Here is a 27,713-nt window from a genome sequence, read left to right as displayed (position 1 = left end):
GTTGAAAACCATGTTATACATCCAGTGTTTTGAAGTAAGTAACAACACAATTAAACAGCTGCTACAGAGACAATAAAAGTTTTATTCATGTACATCATGATACACAAATTGGATCTGTACATAAATATTGCATTTCACCCAAATAATGATCAAAATATTACACTTTCAGTTAAAAGGAAAACAGGTCTTAAATATGATTTCAAGAAGTGAAGCTGTGTTGGTGTGATTAAGAAGACTGCAACAGTGGAAAAAGGTGTGTGAAAGAATTTTAAAACCGAGAACCACTAGAAATCTATAAAATACTTCTCAGATGCATTAAAACAAACTTTCAACACCTGGTAAAACTCTTCATAAAGGCTATAAAATATTTTGGTTGAAATGCTTTATAAGTTTTCCTCTCTTTGAGTGCACACAAACTGTGTATAACAGCATGGGTGCAACAAAACAGGGCACACATTTCAGCTGTCCTCTCTATCACTGATGTAAGCGGGACAACCATGTATGTATAAATCACATCAACATGCAATGACAAGACAGACGGTAAGGCCAACAACAGCCTCAAACAGAGTAGCAATGAACATTCATTTTCAAAGTTGTCTCCTAAATATCAAAAACTGTTTCTAATAGTAGCACCAACTTCAGTAGATGTTTTTTTTTTACTAAGTTGTTAAACTTTGGGGTGTAATGGAAGGCTACAACAACGGTAGCCCCATTAGGCACTGTGTTAATCCCCTTCAAAGTTAGTGACATCAGTAACTCAAGGGAAGAGACGACATCAAGTACCTCAAACATAATTGCTTTTGAACAAAGCCGCATCAGTAGGCAGCTTCACATAATATATAATGCATAATCAAACACGTGTCTTTGGGAGACCTCTCCTCCCCTCCCCTCCCCCAAGTCAGCAACAGAAACGTTCGCTGGAGTACTACTGTGAGAGTGGAATGCTGTCTAATACGATATTGACACTGACCTGAGTAACTAAAGCACTTGAAAGACAGGCAGCAAGATCATTACCATCTCACTGCGCTATCGTGAGGCATTATTTGTGAATAAAAAAAAACATAATTCTCACGGACAAATGTTACAGTTAAAAGGTGACTGCCAATGTGAGTAAGCTTGGCAGGCAGACGTAGAAACTGGGTCAAGTTCTAACTTTGCATACCTCGCAATGCTCTCCTTTACCTTCGTAAAGTGCCCTAGTCAGTAATATAGCTTGAAGCAAGATGGCTAAGCTTATTTACGACTGACAAGATGTGCCCGAGAACCACAAATGCATCTTGTCGCTTTTACAATTTTCTCACGTTATCCATTAGTAGTTACTAAGAAAAGGATATTCAAAGAGTATTCAAATAGAGTGAGATCAGAGGCTTGTCCTTGTCAGTCAGGCACGATGCTGGTATCACAGACAAGCTGCTGTGGGGGCGATCACAACAACGACATTGATAACACAGGTTACAACTTTATGTCCAAACATCTCACACTCGCAGCTGTTGAGTCTGTAAACGATTATCTGCCAAAGGTATGTTAACACTAGCATTTATGTTTCAGACCAAGTGTGTGTGCACCTTTATTTAAGTGTGTGTTTTTTAGTTCATTTAGCTGTAAACTGTGTAGGCAGCACTTCAGCATAGGTGTGAAAAAGCAATTTCCTAGTTGTCTTTATGATCTGTGCACTGCAACTACAGTGTTCCTGACACTCAATATCACTTTGGTAGAAGTTGCTGTGAATGTGTTATAGAGGTGGCTGAAGAGTTTCCTCTCATCAGTGGCAAGAAAAGCAACACTCTTTAAACCTCACCAGAAAGCAGACTAAAATATCAGCAGTTCAGTTATTTGAAAGGCTGAAGAAGACAAATGAGGAAGATGGTGACAACAAGGCTTTGGAAAAGGGTGATAAAACAAGAAAATCCCTTGAAAGGGATTTACTGTGCAGGGAATAGGGCAGAGTGGCTTTGGAGAAAGGAGGAGGGGCGTTTATAAAGCACCTTGTTTTGGAGTGGGACGGTGTTTTCTGTTGTGGTTGTCTGAAAAACTTCAGGCTTCCTCATCCTCGCTTTGGGATTGGCGGTACTGGGCGATAGGCTGCAGCTTGGTGACGTGGCCGATACCTTTGGTCACGCCCTCTCTGAACAGCACCTTTGCTCCCACCTTCAGATATTCTGGGTGCTTGATGAACTTGAAGAGAACCACTGCTTTCTCCCCTGTCCTCAGCTCCTCCTGCAGTATAGTGATGTATTATAGGGATTAAAAAAAATATCTAAGAATAGTTGGACATAATCTGCTTAAGGTAACAAATAAATAACAAGCCCAGGTTTTAGAAGTAGAGGGCAACTTTCAGACTGGCACAGTTGCAGCTCAGTAGATGAACTAACCTTTCCATACACAGCTTCCACAGTGGCGGTCTGTCTCACATTGCCAATGTGCACAGTAACCTGGAAGCCCTTGTGGAAGGTCTTGGCATGGAAGAGCAGCACAATCTCAGCCTCAAACATCCAGCAAATGGTAGGATCCATCTCTGGACTCACCATCACCATGCCCTGTAAATGCAAAAACACACAGACATTGTAGACTAATAGATTAGAATTCGGAACTTGTAAGATTAGAGTGTAATATGTTTTTTTTTTTTTGTTATAATGACCTACATAACATTAAAAATATATATATGCCAAAAACTTTTTTTTTATGTTTCTGTCACATTGACTGAATCTGCTCATTCTAAATACTGGTATCTTCTTTATTTTCTCCATTTGAATTAGTGAGCACCAAATCAGACATTTAGACAAATCTGTGTCCGACCTTGCGTAGCAGTGACCGGTCAAAGTTGCCAAGGGCAAGTGTGGCAGCCTGGCCAGCCCTGAGTACCCTGCATGCCGAGCGGTTCCTTTGGATGCTCCCTATGGTCAACTTGTGGAACTGGCCCAAGTCTGTAGGCCCTACTACAAGATGATCTCCCTCACGGCAAATACCACTGTACAATCAAAGAGAACAGTGGGTCAGAGAAAGTGCATGACAAACAAATAAACAAATTACAAGCTGAATGAATGAAGAACATGAAGTAAATATTTCAGCGCACTGACCTGTAGAGAGTACCTCCCACCACAGTCCCCACCTCTGGCACTGTGTAGATCTCATCAACCTGTGACAGGACACACACTGCTGTCAAATACATAGTCAGAAGCCTTTATATATTTATGCTGCATGATGAAAAGTATGTATGTGGCAGCTGATCACTTGTGCACACGTGGGTTTCATCTCAGACGTACCTGAAACTCAGTCAGCTGTTGCATAAGTTCCTCCTGCTCCTTGCTGTTGCTGAGCGGAGGGATGATGTTGAAAAAGACCTTGAGCAAGTCTAGACTCTCGCCAGACACACTGGACAAGGTGAAGATGGGTGTGATGCTGCCAGAGTGAGCACAATCACATAATCAAGGACACGCAAACACACAGACATCACTGGCTAGTTTATACCTTTTCTTGTTATAACAGAATTAACTTACGAAACATTAAACAGAAATCAGGTTCATATAATCATTTTATTATATATGTATGTAGTTCATACTTGGGTGACTGGGCAAACTGTTGTGCTGCTGTGACGGCGTCGTCCGTGCTGCTTACAACCATGGGCACCTTGTTGCAGCCCGGCTGTTTCAAGACACGCTCTAACTGCCGCACCGTGCGCTCAACAGTGGCCCGCGTACACAGGTCCACCTTACTGATGACAATGAAGATGGGCACCTTCAGGGCCATGGCGAGCCCAAGATGCTCTCGTGTCGTTCCAGCTGGAAAAGGGCGAGAAGGAGAAGATGTATAGGGAATAGTTTATGCCTGGGGTGTCCATTTCACCACATCACTTACATCTTGCCTTGTACAGCCTCACATCACCACAAAAGCTTTCATGTGCAAGTACACAAGGGCGATGTTTATTTGATATATTCAATATGCTCCTCTTATTCAGAGCAATTTCCATTAAATAAGCAGGAACAAACATTAGCAGACAACAGTGTTGATGCACACAAATAATGCCTCAGACAGAACCAAACCTCTGAAGCTCCAAGTATGAAAATAACATGATCAAGAGAGCGCTTCATATGATACTTAGAATATCAGTTATGACAGTGATACAGAGGTAGAGAAAGTAAAGTTATTCTGTGTACAAACACAATGGCTGTCCTCAGTCTGCAGTTAATGACTGCTGTGACCTGGGATAACATTGCTTATCTTTCCGCCAGCACTTAATGTGAGTCTGAGGGTCAAAAAACCATGCAAACCGATAAGACCAGAGAGAATTTACCATGACGTATGATTGTTATGGCATCAGAGGAAGTAGATAGAATAGCAGTGTGGGAATATTCAGCCATATATAGTAACTATGTCAGTAATTCTTAGGCTGTCCAGATATTTTCCAAGCTAAGTGATCTCTCACAGAGGCAGCAAAGTCTTACATGTCTGGTGGATCATGTTTCTTTGTAAACAAAGGTGGCATGTGATATATATATATTTATATATACACACACACACACACACACACACACACACATTTATATGATATAGGTCTCAACTTGGCCTACATTACTAAGGAGTTCAAGGGTGCTGACCCATAACACACAAAATGCCCTGACCCCTCGTTAGCTGAGCTGCAGGTTGGTTTGGTAGTTGTGTCATTTTCAGCACATCTACAGAAACAGTGCATATGAAAAAAATAATGATTGAAAAGAATGTACCCAAAATATTTAGTAAAGCATCAGAGAACGACCTGAGATGGTTACCCTATCCTCGGGTTTTTGGACTGTGACACATACAACCTAAGACGAGGCCTATGCATTACACAGATCCATTACTCTGTTTCATAATTAAAGCTGTAGCTCTTGGGTTGCAGACACTATGTCCCCTTTCTGTCCGTTGCATAGCTAAGGTGGTCCTCATTCTTGACCCCATTTACCTCCACATGCCTATTTTAGAACACACAACCACACAAACACAGCAATGCCTACAGTATAAGAAGTACGGAAATTGAAGTACAAATGCGTATATTCAACTACTGCAGTCAGAAATTATCACTTTTGTTTATTAATATAGATATTTTTTATTTTATTATATATTTTTTAAAATATAATAGAAGTTCCCCCCACATTGACAGTAGTTGATTTTAGCTCACATAACAACTTCAGCAGGCTGTGAGCTGGACTGCTAAGTAACCAGTTTTGTCTCCAGGCTCAGATTGCATTCTCTTACCTCTGTGGCATTTGCAAAAGGAAAGTAACTACAGATATCTGTATAAGGTATAAATATGTTGTTTACTTAAATTCCTTTCAAAAGCAAACCAAAGAAAAATATTCTTTATATAAGCTAACAAGGTTTTCAGAGTGGGTTATTATCTGGGCCCACTTGCTGTGTCTGTCAAAGCCCCTCCTCCTCCTCCCAGTCATCTGGCAGAGTAAACACCCCAACAGCTATGTCAGGATGGCCGAGCGGTCTAAGGCGCTGCGTTCAGGTCGCAGTCTCCCCTGGAGGCGTGGGTTCGAATCCCACTTCTGACAACAACTTTATTTCAAAATCCTATCCTACAAATTAAAGCTAAAGTTACTTTACTCTTACGGCAACAAAAGTAAACAAACAATATGTTTTCACCAGCAAAGCAAAGCCCGTACAGTTCCACCAGTTTAAGCAGATCAGATTTCAATACATGTTCTTAGTGCTTCCTGCACTCACTCACTTATTGTAATCATAAAAGGTCTGAGGTGGTGAAGGCACATAATGCACTACTGCTATTAGTAAAACAAGCTGTCCAAGTATTCTGCCCAAGTAAGGCTCCTTTTTTTAATTGCTTTTTTAAAAGGAATTCATCAGAAAATATTTTGAACTAACAAAAAACAGTCCAGATTAATTTGAAAGAAATTCAAAATTTGGGTGAAAACGGTATTTTGAAAAGGCCACTACTGACAGGGCAAACAATATGCACATTTACTGTGGTTTTCATCGTACTTTGAAGGGGTGTGAAGCGTAGCTTATTTGCATTTTGTTCTCATTTTCCTCTTCAGTTCTAGTACCGAAAGTATATTCTGAGCCGTCGCCTGCCACCAGAGGACCTTTTTACCTTGTAAACTGCAGAGAGCAGAGTCGTCTTGTACCAGGAAACACAACAGCTTTTGTACCTAAAACTTGCATGGAATTCAGTTTGAATTGATCTGCTTCTTTCATCTGCATTTTCAAAAATCAGGGTATTTCATCATTTCATTAATTTCATCATAGAAATCTGACATGCCTTACTCCTGTGCAAAAGGTTAATGCCTGCAAGTATTTGTGTCACAAATACTTGCAAGTGTCATGGCCTTTATGACATACACAGTAGCTTACTGGCCTACTTGCTGGTTTCAGGTTTATCAAATCTGCATGAGATCAAGAACATGCCTACCTCTAGTAGGAGTCTGACATGAATGGATGGTATTTGAGATATTTTGGGACTAGTAATGGCAGGCAGGGAAGAGGAGGAAGGATAAAGCAGCTGTGGTAGGAAGGGTGGTCTGTTACATAAGCTCAGATATCAAATGTTTGTGCAAAGCCACAGCTGGTTAAATCCACTACTACAGTGTGGAGGTGTGGTGTACACAAACAAAGGCTTGCTGTCAGACTGGCCCTGCAAGTGTCTATTATCAGCCTGTGTTCCTGTGACAGATCCACTTTCAACTTGGCTTATCTGAATGGTCAAGTGAGAGATGGGGTAAAGTGCACACTGAGACATGAGTACATCGTAACCCACATACAATGATGGAGAGGTCTGTATAAAATCAGAAAACTAAAACTGAATTAATCAATTAATACTCACCGATTCCAGTATTTGCGCTCACGACCAGCATAGCGAAATCTGGACAGTAGCTGGTGAGGCCAAAGATGGTGGTTTTCAGGTACTTGTGGTGACCCGCCAGATCAATGAATGTGATCATTTTAGAGGCACTCTCACAAATCTCCTCTGCTGTCCGAGACTCGCTGTAATTCACAACCTAGGAGAAGAAGAAGCAATAATATCTAGAGAGTCATGATCTTCATTAATTAAAGAAAAAAGGACCAACATATTCCTCAGTTATTAATTTTAAAGTGTAAGTCACACTAGATATAAGTTTCTAAACATTACTTCCAGGTGCGGCAGATCTGTAAATAATGCATAGCTGCATTAATATTACACTGTGTGAAACTTTCTTTCCTTTTTATATCACTATTACCAAAACCATATTTTCTTGATTGACCTACTGGAACATCTTGATAAGGAAACCCTGTAATAACCATAACCTTATGTATTGAACTCACGCTGATATTTTTACAAAGAGTAAATAACTAGTATACACATCATTCGCTCTGTGGTGATGGATCTTTTCTCACCTCTCCTTTACTGTTAAAGCCAAGGATCTCAAAGCTGATGCTTGAAGTACGTCCAGTCTGGATCTCATGAAGATGTCTGAAGAGGTTGAGTCTCGCTCTTCCCCGTCCATTGTCCAGCTCACCCTGTGTCAAAACACCCAACAGAGTGGACTTGCCTGAGTCCACGTTACCCAGTACAGCTACTCGCAGGTCCAAGAACTGTGGGAAAAACACAGAGGAAAAAAAATGAATTTAAAAAAATGTCTGAGAATTCACAGTGACTGATCAAATGAAATCAATAGATCAGAAACAAAGAAACACTTCACAGTAGCCTCACTAACCTGCTGGTCATCTGGCACCTTTCGAATGAGAACTTCAGCAATTTTACGAGGCACGTCAGAGTCATAGTCCACTTCTCGCTCTCGGAGAACAGTGATGTCAGCTCCAACTCTGCCAGAGAAAATACAAACAAACAAAAGTATAATAAAGTGGGGTGTTTAAATGCATGTAATCACGAAATTTCTACTTATTACTTAAAGAAGACCTATACATACTAAGGACTGACATTTTCATTTTTTGACAAGCTTTTATTTACCATTAGTTTGGGTAAGGATACTTTCTGGACTTACTTCTCTGCTAGCCTATGCAGAGTCTTCAGTGATGCCCTCATGTCTTCCTCTGATAGTCCCACCAGCATGCCATTATCTTCAACACCTATTTGATAGACAGCTTCACCTCGACCCTCCTGCAGTCGCCATTTCATTTGTGTTGCCAGGTGCTCAAAGCGGTATTGCGTGGGGTTCACCAGCTTCAACTAGATGGGTGAAAAGACCTTAGTCATCACTTCTGAATTAATTATGTTAAGTTAAATGGTGGTTAAATAATTCTGATGCAAATAAGTAGCATTTTAAAGGAACATTACAGGAATTAGGCAATAAAACTCTTAAATAAAGTCTATGTTGGCGGGGGAAGCAGCTGTCCTGATTCTAAAAATGCTCTTGCTAATCCACTGGGGTGTTTGTTTTCCATGGCAGACCATGTGAGACTGTACTTACATATTCTGACATATTACTCTAGATATTGTTGGAGGTGTATTGTAATGAGGATTGACCTATACCTGTAACATCTGTACTCTTGTCATGAAGAGGCTGACCTAAAAATGACCTGTTTATTGTTATAGTGTTATATGGAGCAATTATCTCGCTGATGGAAACCAAAATATGGTCCTTGCATGCCATGACATGTGATTTGCTTACCTTGTACTCTATATTTCCCTCTTCAGCCTAAGAGACAGAGAGAGGAACAAAGACAGACAGAGACAGAACAGATGCAACAGCTGTCAGACTGTAGAGAAGTGAGACAACAGGCTATTGATTTGCTAAAAGACACAAAGAAAAGCAATCTGACTGAATGAGCAGTCAGTGCTCTACTGTGAATAGGTAGTGACTGAGAGCTATACAAACTGACTAACTGCTTAGCTAGCCTTGATACACAGCCACTTAATGCATTGTAAGACAAAACCCATTCATGTGTAAATATTCCTACAAGTGAGGCAAACATTTCAAATGTATATTAACAGTGATGGTTAAGATGAAAGTGGAGCTGGTTACACGCTGTGGATCAGCTGAACCTACAACTGAAGTCAGGGGATATGTTGAGACTTGTCCAACAACATGAAGAGCTTATGGTCACTGAGGATGTTACTAATCTATTTAAATTAAAATGTAAGCTTTCAGCAACAATCTATATCAAAAACGCAACACAATCCTGAGGCCAACGTGCTTTTATTTTGCTGAGGGTACAGTTAGGTTGAGCTTTTTGGTAGCTTTAGGTCAACACATTTTTTTCTTTCACGTTTCTGAGAAAATAATAATCACATTAACTATTGAACGGGTTAAAGTTTAGGCAACTAGTGTTAAAAACAAATTGTCATAGCAATCTTTCGTTACTGTGCAGTAACAGGCCGAGTGAATGTCACACTGTAATAGTAACAGCTAAATATAGTTGACCGACTATACGCCCGCCCCCTGCTAGATATTTACAAACAAACCTCTTCTGCTAGCTAGTAAAACACTAGCCAGCTATGGCAAGCCGCTTTTATCTCAGCACAGGTTTGGCTTAGTACTATAAAACTACTGTGAAAACTGTAGGTCAACAGCAAATGTTACGTTGCTAATGTTAGCTAAATATAACCATCTCATTCATTTTCTGTTGCGTTACCGACTAGCTACGTGTCACTGCAAGTTCACAGACGAGTCAAGCTCGGTTAGCTAACTCCGACAACAGGAAATGTAATGAAACACAGACGTTTATGGAAGTTACACACCACAATAATCACATAAACACACATTAACTTAACACTGCCATTCGCAGACAATGCCATGGTTCGTAAACAATGGTAATAGGGGTCGTGGGTAATTTCTGCCTTACCTCTGGAGGTAGATATGGGGTGTTATTGCTTGGTTTGAAGGTACGAGAGAACCGAGCTTTTGTTTTCTTGTTGTTCTTTGAACAAGATTTCTTGGGGGCTACGCCGTATCCATTTCCCTGCTTGACGTTGGAGGCGACACCTGGAGATCCAGAGCTGTGTCCATTTCCTGAGCCAAATAAGTCGGATACCCGCGCATCCATCAGCTACTTCGGGATCTAACTTGCTCGCTTACCACTACCTGAATAAATATAATGCTATATCATTAAAATATATTTCGGCCAAGCTTACAGGTGTTTGCATTTGAGTGTAGTTATCCTGCCAGTGGTAGCTTACGACCCCCCCCCAAAAGAAAAACAAAGCACCGACCACCCCCAAACTCTTCAAACCGAACAATAACAGCACCGTCCGAGACCAACGCTTTGAGTGTACAGTGTGCACACGTCACAGCGCAAATGGTCCAGGGTGTACTTGATTTTGTTAACTGCAGAGCGCAGGCAAGCGGTTCTCTTTTGCTTTCCGGCTTAGGCGAGATTATAAATAGATTTAAACACCGCCCGCCTAGCCACCTAGGTTAAAACAGCATATGTACACAGACGCACACACAGTTTTGCGGTGCTTTGCATCAGTCGGAAAAGGAAACAACTACATACTTGTTTACAAATACTTTAGAAATATTGTTGTTTACAAAAGATGATGCAACATGACAGCAAATATTTCGTCAACTTAGACATATAGATTCCTGAGTAATATCTGACCCACAGGCTGGCATTTACAGGTTTTAAAGGAGAATGTATCTTCAAATGGGAATTCAACAATATAGTGGTGCAAGAGTAATAATCACGCTAAAAACTCACCACACAGTCAATGACAATGACAAAATAATACAAAACTTGGCTAATTTTCAGAAAGTTTTTTCCTAATTATTTTACCTTCATTGTTGGCTTAAGTTCTTTCATTTTCTTTTAAGCTTTTTTGTTTTGTTTGTTTTTACACCCTTAAAACCTTTGAAGGCCTGTTATTCCACAACAGTGAGTTTTGATTGGTTTGTCCACCAATATGCCTCTTAAGAATTATCATGTTTTATTACAGAAAAGTCTGACCCCATTACATTCCAACAAACAGTCAGATTACTGATACCTGTTTTTGCCAGGTTATCATTTTTCACCTGCCAAAAACAACCAACCAGATACTCTGGAGTGGAGCAGTCTATTGACCACAGCTAAGGGACAAGAGTGCCATCAGGTGTTTGGTTGAAAATATGACTCCTATATTGGTCCAGCCTCCATGGACCTTTGGGGTTGCTTGTGAGGACACAGTGGGTTGCAATTTCAACAATTTTGTTTTGCAAATGTGCTAAACTCACCTCTGGGCTAGATCCTAACTGGAGCCACTTTTTGTCAGCAAATGTCTTTGCAATAGATTTGTTCCTGCCGTTGTTTATATGTTGTTAATGGCATCATTCTTATACCTCATCAAGTTCAAACAGTCCCAGCCGATACTTTTATGCAGGGCCTATCTGGGTATAACGTGGGCTAAATAATGAGACCCACAATGGCACAACCACGTGAAAAAAATCATCTGTGCCGCTAAGGGGTTTTCTATTATCTGTCATATTACTGTGTGGGGAATTGGCAAATTGGCGCCCCCTGCAGCTACAAGCACCCCTGCTTGCTGAGAAGGTGCCATGCTCAGAAACTGTGTGAGGAAGGGAAAGGGGAGGGGGGTGCAGTTCAACTCTGGGTCTCTCCCAAATGGAAATCCCAAATGAATCCACTGTATACAGCAAAATACTCTAATGGAATTAGTGGGCTAAGGTCACCTCGACTTTCTTCCAAATAACGCACATTTCATTCATATTATAAATACAGGCATTTAATTCCTGAACAGTTTTGTTTTTCTGAATTGTGTGAAATGGCTAATAAAAACACTCAAGCAGAGAGGAGCTTTTCAAAGCTAAAGTTGATCAAGTCGTACCTGAGGTCAACCATGTGTCAGGAATGGCTCACTGGCCTTGCTGTCATCAGTATCAACCACTCAATAGGGGAGCAGGTTTCATATGATGACATTATTGATGATTTTGAATCAAGGAAGGCCAGAAAGGTCAGGTTTTTGTTTTAGTTTTAGTTTGCTGTGCTTAGTGCAATAGTGTTACAATTAGATTTCCATTAGTGTGTTTTCATTTGTGTGATGAAGGATTTGTGCTATTCAGAATATTTATTCTATATTTTATTTGTATATTATTCTTTAATTTTTTTGTTATTCTAAAGTAATAAAATTATATTGTTTTTATTTTATATTATTGTTATTCTCTGTTGTTGTTGTTTATTATTATTTTATGTAGCACCTTCCAAAGTCAAAATGGTCTCAAAGTGCGTGTGTATGTGTGGTGGGCGGGGGTGGGGGGGGGGGGGGGGGGGGCGGATGGGGGCAGAGGGTAAACAGTCCCACCCACACACACACACACACACACACAGAAAGTTTGAGTTTGCATGAGAACAGCAGAGAATACAAATAATATAAAATAAAAACAATATAATTTTTTTATTTTAGAATAATAAAAAAAAAGAATAATATACAAATAAAAACTTACTTCTAGTTACATAAAGTATCTTAAACTTTACTACACTGCATCTTGCAGACACTTTAGTCTGTCCAAAGACCTACTGAAAGACCTGTTGTATTTCTACACATGAATTTGCTGAGCTCAAAACACAGTTCAGATGAACTGTGACTGCTTGTTCCTGCAAAGAGACTGAGATTTGCATAGTTTAAAAAAAAAAAAGTCAGCCAACTCCCTTGTGGGAAAATGAATAGTTCCAAAGTGTGGCATTTCTGAAACTCTACAGTGATTGGCCAGGCGACCTCTGATGTAAGGGCTCAGCCCATTCAGTCCTGGCTGAGAAAAGTGTTTTGGGACTTTTATAGCCTTAAGTTCCTTCAAACGTCCACATTCACATCTGCACGCACGCACACACAACACTCCCTTGGTTCTGCTCTTTTCGTCAGCATGAGTTATCCACTGGTGATTCTGCTCTGTGTGGGACTATTGCACTTTACTACACTGTCTGCGAGGGCCGTCATCATGGATAAATTAGCAGACAGCAAGATTTGCGGAGATGCAGAATGCTCCTGTAAGTCAGACCTTGAAAGAGAAGCAGGACATAAAGTGTTTCCTGAAATCTATTACGTTTCAAAATTATGCAATAAAATGCATGTGCTTGTTAACTTTTTCCATCGTATCACATATTTCCTTTTCTTCTTTTGTTTTCTGTGCTTTATCAGATGTTCTGTCCATGGCCACAGCCTTGGATGACTTCATAGCTCCTGACTGCAGATTCATCAACATCAAGAAGGGTCAGGTGGTTTATGTGTATTCTAAACTGATACCAGATGAGGGCGCCGGAGTCTTCTGGTCTGGAAGTGTATGTGCATTTTTGTTACATGTTATTTAACAGTGTAGCAGTGAGCACCTGCAATCAGTTACTGAAGGCACACAGGATGTGCTGCAGCTGGGACAAACAAATGTGAACTTTATGGCCTTTCTGAGAGCAAGATGCCAAGAAAGGCACTTGCTTAAATATTCCATCTATCTGAAATGAGCAAGCATTTAAATTATGTCAAGTTAAGTCTGGAAGATATAACGCATACAGCATATATAATGTGATGCCTGTTAATTTGTTAGAGAGGCCGTGTTGTTTTCACTGGCAGGTTTACAGCGAGCGGTATGTGGACCAGATGGGCATCATTGGATACTTCCCTGCAACTATGGTGAAGGAGACGTACAAGTTTACAGAGGACGCAGTTAAGATTCCCACAACTGTGCGTATTTTTGTCACTTTGAAAGGATAATATCTGAGATTATTTTTTTTTCATTCTCTTTAAATTTTTTGGAGTAATAGATGGTGGTCAACATTTATAGTCTTTAATTCTTTTTGCTTTGCCTTTCTTTCAGGGCATGGACTTCTACTGTGATTAAGGCATGACAGACTGAAGCCTCTTTCCCCTCAAGTGTTGCGTTTAGCAGCTCTGGCTTTTCTAAAGGAGAATAGACAGTTCCTCTCCTGATCCGGGGTGCCAAACTATGTTCCATTACATCCTGTGGTGTTGTCTCCAGCTGGACACTCTCAGCCCCTCTTAGTCCACAGTCTGACACCCCTGTTCTTGAGTGAGCTAATCCTATCTGTCTTGCTTTGTCTTAACAGAAAACTTTGCCCAATAAACCTTTTTTTCATATCAATTGAAAATGGTGGTTATTTGAAAAGATAAGAATTTGTTTTCCAGACTGCTGCTTTGACATTTAAGGATTGGTAATTGCAGTTTTATTGTATTGTCTTGCTAAAACTGGAAAGTAACTGCTGCAGGGATCCTCTCCTGTTGTAAATACACTATCAGATTCAGTTTGCAATACAGATATAGCCTCTTTATCGCAGTGTCAAGGTTTCTTGATGCTGTCAGAAGCATTTTTTTGTTACAGAAAAAAAACTATCTGCATTGCACACAGCGAGTTTTGATTCATTGTAAAACAACAGGAAAAGAAGTCTGTTACTTATTTTCTCCTTTTCAAAAGAAATGCAATCTTTGAGAGAAATTGCACAATAGCACATAGTCTTATGAAATCTGTTCAGTACCACACAGTAAAAACACAATATCAGCTTTTATTATAATATTTCGTAGCCAATGAGCCAGTTCCAATCCCTCTTCTCTTACACACAAAAACAAATGGACAAACTAACTTTACTGTACAAGCCACTCTGAACTACCTCTGATAAATCTAATGAGGGGCATTAATACAGGTAAGATGCTGAGTTATGGTGATATATTGTGCAGCAGGATTGAGGTGAATCTAAGACTGACACACGAGATCACTCAGTAACTCTAGTGACTGCAGCAGCAGCACTGGTAAAACGTTGAGAGACACTTCTTCTGTTTATGAAGAATTTTTATCTAGAAAGAGGTTTAAATGTGATACGGTAAAAGTTGCTGTTTTGGTTTTTTTGTTTTTTTTCACACCACACTCAGTTGTGTCTTAATTCTCTTTATTTGCATGACTCATCAAACTAAAATGACAAAAATCTGCAAAACAAATTTCTTATATTTGCTGTTCAGCATTTTTTAATTCACTGCTGATGATTATTTCCTCTGCATGTGAGGCAGCAATTATTCTAATAGTAATAATTTAGCATTTTTTAAACTCATACACGTGCAGCCCAGTTAGATGTCTCATGTTGCTTTGAAATATATCAAAGTGTTCAAGGCCAGACCTCCTCAAAGGCTCACAAGGTCTGCTGCCACTTAGTGTAATTTGACCACTGAAGCTTTGATTTTAATTGTGATGAAGGTGTTTCATGTTTAAATTATTTTTGATTAAGTGACATTGCATTATTGTGTACGTACCACCCATAAGTCCAGTATCTTTCTGTTTCTCAAAGTCTGAAGTGGTTTTAGATATGAGATTATTATTTCCCCATGGAGACTCTGTCTGTCTGTCCATCTGTTTGTCTCACACCCACACCCACACCCACACACACACACACACACACACACACACACACACGCAGCTACTACACAACTGTTATGATTAAACACGGCCTGGCATTTTGTCATTGTAAAGACTCTTTTCACAGAATGATTTAAATCTCTTTTCGATTGGTTTTGAATCACAAGTATCTTCTTTACGCATCACAGCATCCACCCAGATATAGTGAAAATAACATCTCAATCAAATGTTCCCGCATTTACAGGGGTGGATTATCAAACAGAAAAACGTTTCATTTTGATAAAGGAAGACTCAGTGATTTAACTAATGTCCCTCAGAGCTCTCATTCCATTTCGCTACCATTTCAGGAAGTCTCTTACATGACTGACTTGTGAAGCCACTACAAACAGGTAATTTTCATTAGTTTATTTCCTTCTGACCTGAGGCATTCTTAGAAAGGCTGGCTTACGAGTTTAGGAAATAGGGCTGTCACACATTACAATCAATCTCCTGTCCCATTTTCAGCCCAGATCAATACAAACCTGTTTCAAATGTGGACATATACCACAAACGGCCACTCAGGGAAAACATACCTGGGGCATTTCTGAGCGGTCTGTTAAAGCAGGGACTCACAAGAGAAGAGAAGAGAAGAGAAGAGAAGAGAAGAGAAGAGAAGAGAAGAGAAGAGAAGAGAAGAGAACAGAACAGAACAGAACAGAACAGAACAGAACAGAAGAGAAGAGTGAAATATTTCCTGTAATGTTTTTGGAAATAGTTTCAGTTCAGAAATATAGTCACATAGGTCATATTGGAATGAAATTGGCATCATTACACAGTATGTACAGAGGAACTAGATGCTGAATCCAATGGTTGTTACTAACAACTGACCCAAAGAAGTGAAAAGCTCAGCACCTTTTCATCTGATTGCCAACTGCACTTACGTGTGTGTGAATGTGTAGGCCAAAATCCACGAATCACAGCAAGTTACTCCTGTTTAAAGTCAATCTTCCATCAGACAGCTGTAGCTTTAGGGTGTTACCATGGTGACAGGCAGGGATACTGTGACAGAAGAGATTGATGTGTGTGCATGTTTGTGTGTGTATTTCCTGTGTGAGCTTAAAGGAGCAGCTGCCAAATGCAGGCTACAGTAGGTACATTTCTTTTTTCAAGGAATCAACAGCTTCTGGTCTGGTTAACATCTGAGAGTGACATTTGAGACTGAGGAAACGTGAGCCTTTTTTTTTTTTCATAAACTCAAGTCTGGTGTGTCTGTGTGATGCAACGAGTTGTGAAACTGTGAAATAAATGCAGTCTTAATCAGAACAGTCAACACCTGCAGTGGATTTGATGTTTTTTGAAAGATGAAGTAATTCTAAAAATAAAAATAAAAAAGGGAGAGGAAAACATAATCAGCAAAAGATAATTTCAGTTGTGTGAGAGAGGTTCCTGAATAAACAAAACACTCAAGAACATTATACTGGAAGAATAACTGTGTCTTGTCAGGCTCAGAAAAAATATATTACCACGGACTGAGCCGAATTGTGGTGGGAATGAAAAAAAAAAGATTGATGTTAGAAGAACATTTGAAGAGCTATCAAATTGGTCATATTGGATGTAGGTGATGTTGATGATTCAGTGTGAATATTTCTGATGCAACAGCAAATTTTTTTTTTCCTTTGGCAAACAAGGGGCTTTGTCCTCCTGAGAGAAGGTATTTACCCGGAACAATGATGGAAAGAAAACTTAATCTGTTATCCTCTAGAGTGATGGAAGACTCTTTATGTATGTATTCTATTGCACTTTATGTATGTTCGCATGACTAGAGGGTAAGCATGCATGTGTTTGTGAGTGTCTGTAGTGACTGACTTGATTGGTAGTGTCTTAAACGTGCTTGAATGATAGGTTTTGTCGGCGCCGATTTTCTTCAAGAGTGTCAGCAAATGTCAGCTGACCGCTTGTTTGAACTAAATCAATCAATCAGTCAGCATGAATCAATCACCGCTGAAGCCCGAGGATCAGCGGTGTCCTTCTCACTTCATTAATATTGTATACATTTATAAATTTATTTGTCAGTCTAGTTTTGTGTCAAGAATGTGCAGCCAACAACTGGCCACATCAGGTGTATTGCTGCCACATTTCAAGGACAAAGTGACAAGAGGAGCGTGAAGTGAGAAAGTGTGACTTCAACAGTATATCTTTCTCTTTCAGTATTTATCCATCTTACTCTCTTGTTCTCCGTCTGTGTGTCTGTTTTATATCTCTGACTCATATAATTGCACAAGCTAGTGTAATTCCACCCATTTTCTCTGTCACGCAACCACACAAAGAAACCATTGATTTCATTTCTTGTGTGTTCAACCCTGCAAACAGCTCAGCACTCCATTGTATCTCCTACTTGAGGGTTACTGCTCTATTCTGGAAAAAAAAAAGACATTTGAGAAGGCATTTAAACCTGCATTTTGTAGAAAAGGAGCGAATGATAAATTACATAAAGTGAAATAATTTGCTTTTCACAGCCAGTCCATTTGTTTCACTGTACAATCACTTTTTCAGTTAATCAAAGCTGATTCACTCATCGAGCATGTTATTAGGAACACCATACTAATACTGGGTGGAGACGCCCTTTGCTCGCAAAACAGCCTTAGTTCTACGTCGCATAGTTTCCACTGAGATTCTGGCCCATGTTGACAAGATTGCATCACATCATTTCTGCAGATTTGTCAGCCGCACTTTCATTCTGCCAATCTCCTGTTTTACCACATACCAAAGGTACTTTATTGGATTCAGATCTGGTGACTGGGGAGGCCACTGAAGTTGAACAACGGGGGCTGATGAGTGTACAACCACCGCCCAGCCCCCTTTGGGGCTGACAGATTACTTGGAGAGAGGAGAAATAAAATAAAAGGCTATCATTTCATGTATTTGTCATGGAAAGCTTCCATCAGAAATCTTACGTCCTGTCTTCAAATGTTTTTGCAGAGGGTTTTTTTTTGCACAAGCCTCCGAGCTATGAATAGAATAGAGTGTTTGTCATGACAACCAATTACCCATTACAAAAGCAGTGAGGCTAAGTAAGGCAATTAAGTGCTGAAACAAAATTGTGTATTGCAGGATTTCTCCATGTCTTTCGGCTCACATACATATGTGGGTGAACCCAGTAAAATGTTCTTGTGTGGAGTTTTATATAGGAACAGTTGCTGTGCTGTGCTTCACTTCTATGTATTTAAAACCAAACAGTCTGTTGCAGACATAATTTTAATACTTTTCTGTAATATGTTTTGTGCTTAAGTGGTAGAAATCATATAGCTATGCTGCTGAATTAAGTTATAAGCTATATATTTATAGTGAATAGACTTTGTTATGCACGACAAGTAAGAATGGCCTTAACTGACTCATTACTTTTAGATCATGCTTGTTTGCTTGCTTGCTTCAATGAATAGTGATTGAATAACAATAAACAGTATATTTATTTTTCCAAGCTGCGTAGTTCTTCTGAGAGAGTAGTGACTTTTGATCATTGAATTATTATTCATAGCAGGGCTTTTTAAGCACAGCAGCTGTTATTTTTCAAATGTCGAATCTTGATGCACTGTCAGCACACTGCATATAGCTGTGGCTCTCCTGTTAGGTTTTGTCCTGTTTCTTTCAAGTACCATATCTCAGTCTTGCAGCCACCCAAAGCTTGTTCCCAGAGTGACATGACTGACAGTGATTTAGAAACAACAACAACAAAAAAAACCTGTAACAGAACTTCTCATTATGGAAAAAATGGTCATGTATTACTCCAGTGGCTGAATGTCAAATCATGGCAAACAGTGCAGTATAAACAGAGCACATGCACACACATGCATTAGCGGTATTACTGCATGTAGTTGCTGGGTTATCTGCGTCACTGCCTGAACGTTAATGTGAGATGTAAGAGGCTCTTGGTATTAAATAACAAATGAGTGTGAGAATACAGTATGACAAAATAAAATTATATCCTGCTTCATACAAACCACCCGCCTCTGAGCTATTACAGGTAGGCAGGCTGTCCCAGGGTACGTGTTGTTGCTTTGCAGAGCCTGCGGGCAGTTTATAGACGAACCAGGTTTGTTAAGCCTAATGGCCCTTGTATTGATTGGCTGGGGTATCCTCACAAATCGCAGGGGTAGAATGAACAATGAGATTCTCATCGAGGATCTCTAAATGCATTTCAGCTTGTAGTTTTATTGACCCTCTTGGAGTGGCCAGTACAGAGTTTATTTACACACTTTGCTCACAGCCACTTTTTACAACAGCAGGATGGATCTGTGAAGAAGGTGCTGAAGGAAGTATTGCACATCATCCTCTAAACAGTTGACTGGTTATAATGAAGTGAAAAGGTTTTAATATTACCTAATATAAAGTGGCTATGGTTAGTAAAGTTGTGAATTGAAAACAATTAAACTATATGCAAATGAATTACCTTTACTCGATTAAATAGATGAGGACACACTAAATAAATTAATCAACACAGTACAGAACTGCTAATTAGCTGTGCCGACTTCTCCGTCAGTAGGTAGAATGGAAGGCTTATTGCTTTGCTGCTGTCAACTCGCTGCAGTTGCTGAACCATAAAGAGACTGTGGCCATCACTAATCCCTGGCTGGATCAAAGGATGCAGGTTCTCACATCTGTGTTAAGAGTCTAATGAAAGGTGTTTCCATGTTTCCATGAGAGTCACTGCTTCTCAGCTGAGCGACATGGAAAATGGTGTTCATCCACGCGCATGATGCACATGCACACATACAAAAGATTGTTTTTCACACAGCATTTCTCTGCATCCATTGTAACCTTTGTTTCCAGCAACCAGTGCTTAAATGTCAAGTGGCCATGCTAATGACTTTGTGTCTAGATTCTGGGAAACATTTACTCCTTATCACCCTTTTCCACCAAAAATTTATTTGGTCATTCATTCCTTCCTGGCTATTACTTTGTGTTATTAAAGGACAATGTCAGTACTTTTAGCATTGCTAAAGAGCTAAAGCACATGATATGTTGCTAATTGCTTGTGGCATAGTTATGTTTACCCAGTGCCCTGTGTGGCCTATGAAAAATATCCATTGTTTGCTTTCTTAATGGACTATGCTCTTTGGCTGCTAGTGTATAGGACAGTACTGGAAGAGGCTTTGAAACCTCTGCGATACCATTACCATTAGCCCTTAATGTCCTTTTAAAATGGAAAGAGCATCAGAGCCCACACACAGAGACTGCTGTGTATGCTGTTTATGCTGTTTGCATGGTACAGCTCCATTGTCATCATCTCCTGCCAAGGTCACTTGGCCTGTCCCCTTCCTGTAGCCACAGACACATTAGAAATTAGCCTTTTAGCAGAACAGGAACATCTCTGAAATTGATGAGCTGACGTTGAGCATTTTACACCCTATTCGCAGCATTCCTAGTGTTTAGCTCATTTTCAGCTATGCAGCCATGATATAATTTCCTAGGTTATTAGGCTATTTAGATTTTTGGACAAAATAAGAATCAAATATTTGTTTTGAGGATGCACACACACTTTCAAACTCACAGTTTCTATTGACTGTAACCTAACAGAAACAGATGGAAAGGGTGACCTCTCTTTCTCAGACATGGAGCTCAACACAGTTTGTGACACTCACCTTAGTTACATGGTGATTATTTCCTGTTGTGCCTCAAAGGTCAGGCTGTCTCATCAGACTCTCTGAAAAGGCATGCGATGTTAAACACTGCACCGTCAAACGTCATAGCCCAACTGAAGCTGATAATTGTTCAGACATCAGATTGGAGGTGGCTGACTTCGCTGACGACTTAATGAGCGCATGAAAGGAAATGGGAAAGTTGGCAGTGCTGTGAACAGCTGAGGACTAGGTCCAGCTCAGGAGGCTTGATTAGAAAAATTAACTTTGAGGTAATGTTTTCCACAGTGTCCAATCAAAATCATCAGCAGCAAATATGTTTGAGGTGTTTGATTCTGGCATGTTGGGGGGCACTCGGCATGATACACTAGTAATGGCAATTAAACCACTGCAGTCGTGACATCAACATAATCCCTGAATACATGCTGGGCACGAATGCTCGCCTCAGAGATGAGAATTGCTCATCCACAAACTTACAGTAAACTCCAAAGCACCCGCTGATATCATTTAGCTGATTACTGTTGTGCTTTTGACAAATCATCCCATTATGTGACACAGAGCTGTAGCTACTGGCAAATGAACTCTGCTCAAAATACAGCTCGAACAATGCTGCACTTTTCTACCTAAATTCAAGGTCAAAACACATTTTCCAAACTGCCAATTTGACAGCACTACAGTGACAACAATCAAATTATTGCAGCTTGGTGCTAACACTGTTTGGACATTTTTTTATTAACAGCAAAGCCAGAGCCCAACAATCTTTTGACAGAAGCTACTGTACAGTGTGTGCAGACAGAAACAGACATAAAACGATGGAACTGGGTTCAGATGTTCCAGTAACTGGAGTGTCACAGAATACGAACTATTTATATAATTTGGGCACAAACTGGTCAAGTGAGGTAAGAAAACCTTGCAATGTTAAAATGTCTCTGTAGATCCACGTTATAATACAGACCTTAATATTTCCTGGCAGATTGTGAAAGATGTTATTTCCTTCAAAGTCAGAGTGAGTTTGCTAATTAATCAAATCAGACTGGATGTTTTTTCATCCTCTCTCTCTCAATGAACATGATTCATCTCTGAAGTTAATTTGCATGTTCTTTTATTCCCTTCTTGGTGGTGCATTCATTAGACAGCACAGAATACTCACCTCAAAATAAGTAACACACAGGGGGAAATAATTATTGTGATTATGCATAATCTTTGCCCGCACAGTTGTTTTTCTTTTCCAATTAAAATAAATTTATATTCAGAATATGCTGTGAATAACAAAGCAGGTGGTACCATTCTCTCGCTGCACCTCCACCGCTGTTTGCAGGGGAAAGCTGTGTGAGAACTACAGACTGTGATGTTGGATCGTATTTCTAGAGTCCATTAATAATATAGCACAGTTTTTCCCCATATTGTGGCTGAGCTTTGGCGCAAACCCAGATAGTTTATGTTTCATTTGTACATAGATTTATAGAAGGAGCCAGCTAGAGAGAGGAAATGGCTGTTTTTTTTTTGTTTGTTTTTTTTTTCATTTCTGGAGAGGAAAACAATTGCACAGTGTATCTTTCCAGTTGGTGAATAAAACATAAGGCATCTAGAGAAATAACACTATGATGGGTTGTACATTTGTTCACTGCTTTTCAAAATATAAAAGATGCAAAGTAATAATGGCTGTGAATTATATTAAACATATATGTGATTGCAATTTAATGTGTTATGAATGCTTCTATTTCAATTTTGCCCCAGTAAAACACTGATGCCTTATTGTTACCCTAGTTCAATAATGACTGATTTACATTTTTTGTTCATTTGGTAATGGTAAATATATTGATATCAGTGCTTCCTGATAACATTTTTTGATGGAAAATGTAGATTATTTGTTGTTAACTCTCAAATGTATCCTCTAAAATTGGCTATGGTCAACATTTTTACTGTAACAATGAATCATGTGTGAAAGCGGTCACTCACAGTGCAGAGAGAGTTATCAAAGCTACTCTGCCATTCCCCTCAGCCCAATGGAGCTTTTTAACACATCATTTTGATTCCTCTGCCCGCAACTTTAATGGTTTGGTTCACTCTAACCGCTCTGACAGCAAGCATTAAAACCCCAGTGCACACTACCTGCTTAGCATCAAACAGCAGCCAGGAGAAGATAGCCACTAGGTAGTGAACAGCCTCCACATGAATTTTGCTCTGTTTCTGCTAAATGTGTAAACAGACAAGTCTCTGCTGACAAGTTTACAATATCAGTTTAAAAGATAATGTGTCAGTGCTGCGTTTACAGCTTGTTTCTGCTTTCCCCAAGTGACCAAAAACAAACAAACAAATAAAACGAATGAGGAAATGGAAATTTAAAATGTGATAAATGTGCAACCAAATAAAAAAACCCCAAAACAAACAATTTCACTGCAAAAGAGTACTGTAGTATTGCATGTATGAGTGTTAGCCAAATCACAAGTTACTTTAAAACATTGAATGAATGCAAATTGTGGGTTTTTGCCATTATCGCTTTAAATAGTTAATGATAAATAATAAAGTTGCCCTTGCAAGTCTGATATGTGCAGGAAAAACAACCTGCACCCACCAATTGACTTCATGAATAGAACATGTTATAGACTCTCTGAAATATTACAGTACTTAACAGTTTATATTGTGTTCAAAGTTAGCTCAAGACTAAGCAGAAGCACAGGCAGGAATATCAATAGTGTCCATATTAGCTAGCACCCCAAGGGGAGAAAAATCAAAACATCACAGCAGTGTAGTGCTGGACCTGACAAATGAAAGCTGTGGGTTGTGGTAATGTGAATTGTTTCCCACCGGATAGAACAGTCTTTCCTGAGACTCCCTTAGACCTGCAGGGGGGATGTAAACAGCACTTACAAGGCGACACGACAATTTTAGGAGAAGGAGAGAAGAGAAAATGTTAAATGAAATGCTGATTTGCAGAAGGAGAGAAAGAGAGAAGACAGATGAATATAATAGGTGTGGATGAGTCGGGTAGAAGATGAGTGATGAGTTCAATTTAATCTTCTTCTGCGCCGAGTTGTGTGGTCCATGACAAATTCGAGCTGGTGTTTCCACCTGAGCTGGCCTTGCTTTCTGTTACACCTCACAGCACATCAGGCCAAACATAACCTCATGTTGTCCTTAGCTCCCTGCTATCTGCTTTTCCAGTTGGCCTGATGGAAGTAATAGATTTGTACAACACAGTGTTACAGCCCACTCTGCTTGTAGAGTAGCTGCAATTAAATCCTTCTTCCACAGCGACTTACTCTGGCAGCTTCAAAGATATATAGATCTAATATCAGAACTAGAAGACTTTACAGATCAAAACTTACATTTGATATGTGTCAATTCACGCACAGGAGTTTGTATTAATTGCCACATCTGATAAACCAAGACTCATTTTAACTGCCTGCTCTCATGCCCAGTAAACCACTGTTGAAGACAAATTGAATGATCTAAAGCAAGTAACACTAGGGTAATCATACGTCATCACTCGTCAACTCTCTGACATTGTGAAGACCAGTGTTGTCTGTGTGATTTGATAGCCGTCTACCTGTGAAGGCCGACATCTTATCTCACAGAGCCAGAGACAGGCATTAGCTTCCTATGATATAGAGACAGTGGAGCGGAGAGATGCAGAGAAAAGAGCGTGAGCATGAATGAAACCATCAGGAGTGCAGCTCCTGACACTATCTGCACTGTCGGCACTGCAATCATTGCGGACATAGTACCCACCCCCAACTCACTCAGAGACATCGCGTCCCACAACATCAGCGCTGGCACTGACGTAGCATTAGAGTATAGAGCTGCCACTGAAATGACAGCTTAACTACAGGGAGGGACAAGAAAGGCCTCTTGCTTTTGTCTTTTTATCTCTGCCTCTGTCTGTGCTGCTCTTAATTTCTGTGACACTAATAGAGAAGGAAACTGTAATATGTTAACAGGCTGATGGTTCCATTTGCAGGTCTTGAGGTTACCCAAGTTACGTTTACACTGGCTTGCTCCCTCAATGAATTTAAAATGCATCTTACTGCATCAGCAGCTAAATGAATGGGATGATGATCATAAACTATTCACAAGCTCTGCATATAAAATGCATAAAAGCAGCGTGCCTTGTTACAAACTTACTGGGTATTTCTGGATTGATTTGATTTAGTATTGAAAACACTACACACTGCAGGAGTGAACTCTGAGAACTGGTGAACTATTCCGGTCTGGTTGAAAGGTTGGTGGCAGAGGTTGCAGAGGCTTTATCATGGATTTTTGATCCGCCTGTTTTGGTCTGTGCGCGTGTGCACGCTCGATCATCTGCTGAGTATCAGCATGTAGCTGCTGGTCTAATCTCTCCTGCTGTCGCTAAAACTCATAGCAGAAACACTGACGGGGGCCTGCATCGACTCCAGCCTCAGGCAAAGATGAAAAATTAAAGATGCAAGTTTTTCAGCTCCTCCTCTAACACTCCACACATCCATGCATTTTAACAGCTCCATTTCTGTTATATTATCTCTGAGAGTTGCCAATCAATATTGTAAGAAACAACACTGTATGATATCCATCTGTCAAAAGGTCACCATATGATATTTTTATGACATATATTTATTTGAAAAAAACGTCCTCCTACAGTAAGTGCAGCCACTCAAATATTATTTCTATTATTGTGGACTGTGCAGTTTCCAGTGAAGTCAGAACAAAAGATTACAAAGAATTCAGTCTTTAACGAAGTTGTTGTGCTGTGAAGCCTCTCCAATATTTTTTGAAAAAAACACCCCTAAGCCATTAGGAAGAATGAGGAAGACTGAGACATTTATGCTGGAGGAAAAATCTTCTGCTACCAGAAGAGCATTGCTTGTAAAGAGAGGGTTTCAAAGGGCTCAACAGGTTTTCTGAAATCGTAATGTGAGCTAATCCTTCAAATATTTTATGACAATTTCAACATGAAAATCCTAAGTTCTGCCTGTGTCCCAACTGTGTCTCAAATAACATTGCAGACTCTGTGAAAACAGTTTAGGATGATCTAGTGACATTTGGTAGTTAAATGAAAGCGCATAGAGAAGCTTCTAAAAGCTTCAGAAGCAACAAAGTTGGACCTTGTGTTGAGAGTCATCCTTTGAAACTGCTTTCCAAGGTCAAGAATTAACTTTTAAGCACGAGTCTTTATTTAATATAAATGATAAATTAAATAAATCATGGTTTCTTTCTCCCCTCACAACATAAATTGTTATTGATTTGTCAGAAAACCCCGTCACAGTCTTAAAGCAGCAGATGTTGAGATGATGGAGAGGATACAGAGCAATGTGAATCAGCAGTCTAAACAGGAGTGTGGATCAGTCACGAGCGCCCAGCAGTGAAGAATGGTGTACTGATGGAGAGGGGAAGGATGCTGGCTTGCCCAAGCTAAATAAATAATCTCTGGGCTGCAGGATGGCAGGAGTGTGGGAGGAGGTCTGCAGGGAGCATGGAAACAGTGATTAGTAAAGTGGATCCACTTACAGAGAATCCACCTTCATTATTTTTCCAGACTTCTCTGATAACGGATTCACATGCTGTTGCTCTCCCTTGTTACCACACGTTTTAGATAATGTTGTGTAAGAGTGAACATTGCACGTGACAGTACGCCATTGCGGTGATAGATTAGCATCTTTTAAAGCAGTGCATAATGACTTAACAGAGATAAACACTTCAAATTCAAAACATATGCATATTTCATGAGGCTTTTCTTATTCTCTATGTGTACATTTAATCTCACTTTTTACTGAACAAGTGAAATCATTTACCAGTACGACTGCGGAGCATGAAATTTCTCATCTCTCATCATTTCTCATCACTGAAAAAAAATGGTTTCATGAAGATGTCTCTTGAAATGTATGCAACACGGAATAATTTAAAGATGGGAACTACTGAGATGAGCAGAACAATTTTTGCAAATCTTGTTTTAGCTCTTGTTCAAGACCATTTTGCTGAGATAGCTGGATACTTAAAGCATGCAACTACTTCCCAGACAATGGGAGTTCTAGGGGCAGATTGAATTACAACAGATAATAACAGCTATTACAGGGATGTTATAGAAAATCAGAGAGAAAAAAGAAAATCCTGCACTCGTTCCACATGCTCATGTGTGAAAACACATAACATACAGAGTTCTGTTAACTGGCACCTGCATTTGAGCCACTGCAATGACCTGCCACATCAGGTGACCACTACTAAGCCCTTATTCCTGAACTGAAAAGGCCACAGTAGTAACAACTGCCAGCTGTGCAGCTGTAAGCACACATGATCTTTTTCACTGTACCTTGTCTGTGTAAAGGAAATCAGTAGTAAGTACCACACTCACAGGAACTCATTTCTCTTGCTCTCTACTTTCTCACATACGCACATCATTGTCAAGTCTTTCCACAGCAGCTCTGTATCCCATTCATGTACCATATAGCAGCAGGGAAGCAGGAGGAAGGCAGGGGAGCTGAAGCCCTTTAATGAGCAGCCTCTGTAAGAGCACTCCTTTTGCAGGGTTCTGTCTAATAACCTGCTGTTCACATCCAAATGACCAATTACAGTCCAGTGGGTCTGTTCATACATTCCACTGCACAAAGGGGGTCAAAACAGAGGTATACAGTATGTCAAATCTTTTTTTTTTTTTTTTTAAGAAAAGAACTGTAGGCTGACCAGGTCTGTTGTAGAACTACTCTATATAAACCCGCCTTTAGGAATCCTATATAAACATAAATATGAAAGAAGTATTCCTGCAAAATGGCCACCATGACCTATGTATGGCACTCTAGTCCTTATTGGGATGTTAGGTGAACCTGTTTTTCATTCGGGTAAG

The 27,713-nt window shown here is 39.9% G+C and overlaps 2 protein-coding genes and 1 non-coding gene across 3 annotated transcripts; 2 read left to right on the top strand and 1 right to left on the bottom strand.

Annotated features, from left to right (window-relative positions):
• Positions 1–62: 62 nt before the first annotated feature.
• gtpbp2a (GTP binding protein 2a) lies at positions 63–10,188 on the bottom strand. The gene is made up of 12 exons (XM_041050096.1): positions 9,784–10,188; positions 8,610–8,636; positions 7,983–8,167; positions 7,695–7,803; positions 7,375–7,572; positions 6,824–6,998; positions 3,560–3,779; positions 3,264–3,399; positions 3,078–3,136; positions 2,797–2,968; positions 2,373–2,537; positions 63–2,217 (listed from the first exon to the last, which is right to left on the bottom strand). Exons 1-12 carry the CDS (start codon positions 9,982–9,984, stop codon positions 2,035–2,037), a joined length of 1,830 nt encoding a protein of 609 aa, XP_040906030.1. The 5' UTR covers positions 9,985–10,188; the 3' UTR covers positions 63–2,034.
• trnal-cag lies at positions 5,455–5,537 on the top strand. Its single transcript has one exon. It is a non-coding gene; the product is annotated as a tRNA-Leu (tRNA).
• A 2,529-nt stretch (positions 10,189–12,717) lies between the features above and the next one.
• Positions 12,718–14,015, top strand: LOC121189759 (otoraplin-like). The gene is made up of 4 exons (XM_041050192.1): positions 12,718–12,915; positions 13,067–13,206; positions 13,493–13,603; positions 13,737–14,015. The coding sequence occupies exons 1-4, from the start codon at positions 12,792–12,794 to the stop codon at positions 13,758–13,760; spliced, it is 399 nt and encodes a 132-aa protein (XP_040906126.1). The 5' UTR covers positions 12,718–12,791; the 3' UTR covers positions 13,761–14,015.
• The last annotated feature ends 13,698 nt before the right edge of the window (positions 14,016–27,713 follow it).

This window comes from Toxotes jaculatrix, chromosome 11 (assembly GCF_017976425.1).
Source record: "Toxotes jaculatrix isolate fToxJac2 chromosome 11, fToxJac2.pri, whole genome shotgun sequence".
Lineage (NCBI taxonomy): Eukaryota > Metazoa > Chordata > Actinopteri > Toxotidae > Toxotes > Toxotes jaculatrix.
Note: the sequence above shows the minus strand (reverse complement) of the source record. Positions and strands in the feature narration are given on the sequence as shown.

Excerpts from the sequence above, each read along its gene's own strand:
- gtpbp2a (XM_041050096.1), bottom strand. The coding sequence starts at position 9,984 with ATGGATGCGCGGGTATCCGACTTATTTGGCTCAGGAAATGGACACAGC. Across the intron at positions 8,637-9,783 it reads CCCCATATCTACCTCCAGAG|GCTGAAGAGGGAAATATAGA; the intron begins GTAAGGCAGAAA and ends TCTGTCTCTTAG. Across the intron at positions 6,999-7,374 it reads GCTTTAACAGTAAAGGAGAG|GTTGTGAATTACAGCGAGTC; the intron begins GTGAGAAAAGAT and ends TTCTTCTCCTAG.
- LOC121189759 (XM_041050192.1), top strand. The coding sequence starts at position 12,792 with ATGAGTTATCCACTGGTGATTCTGCTCTGTGTGGGACTATTGCACTTT. Across the intron at positions 13,207-13,492 it reads GAGTCTTCTGGTCTGGAAGT|GTTTACAGCGAGCGGTATGT; the intron begins GTATGTGCATTT and ends TTTCACTGGCAG. Across the intron at positions 13,604-13,736 it reads CAGTTAAGATTCCCACAACT|GGCATGGACTTCTACTGTGA; the intron begins GTGCGTATTTTT and ends CCTTTCTTTCAG.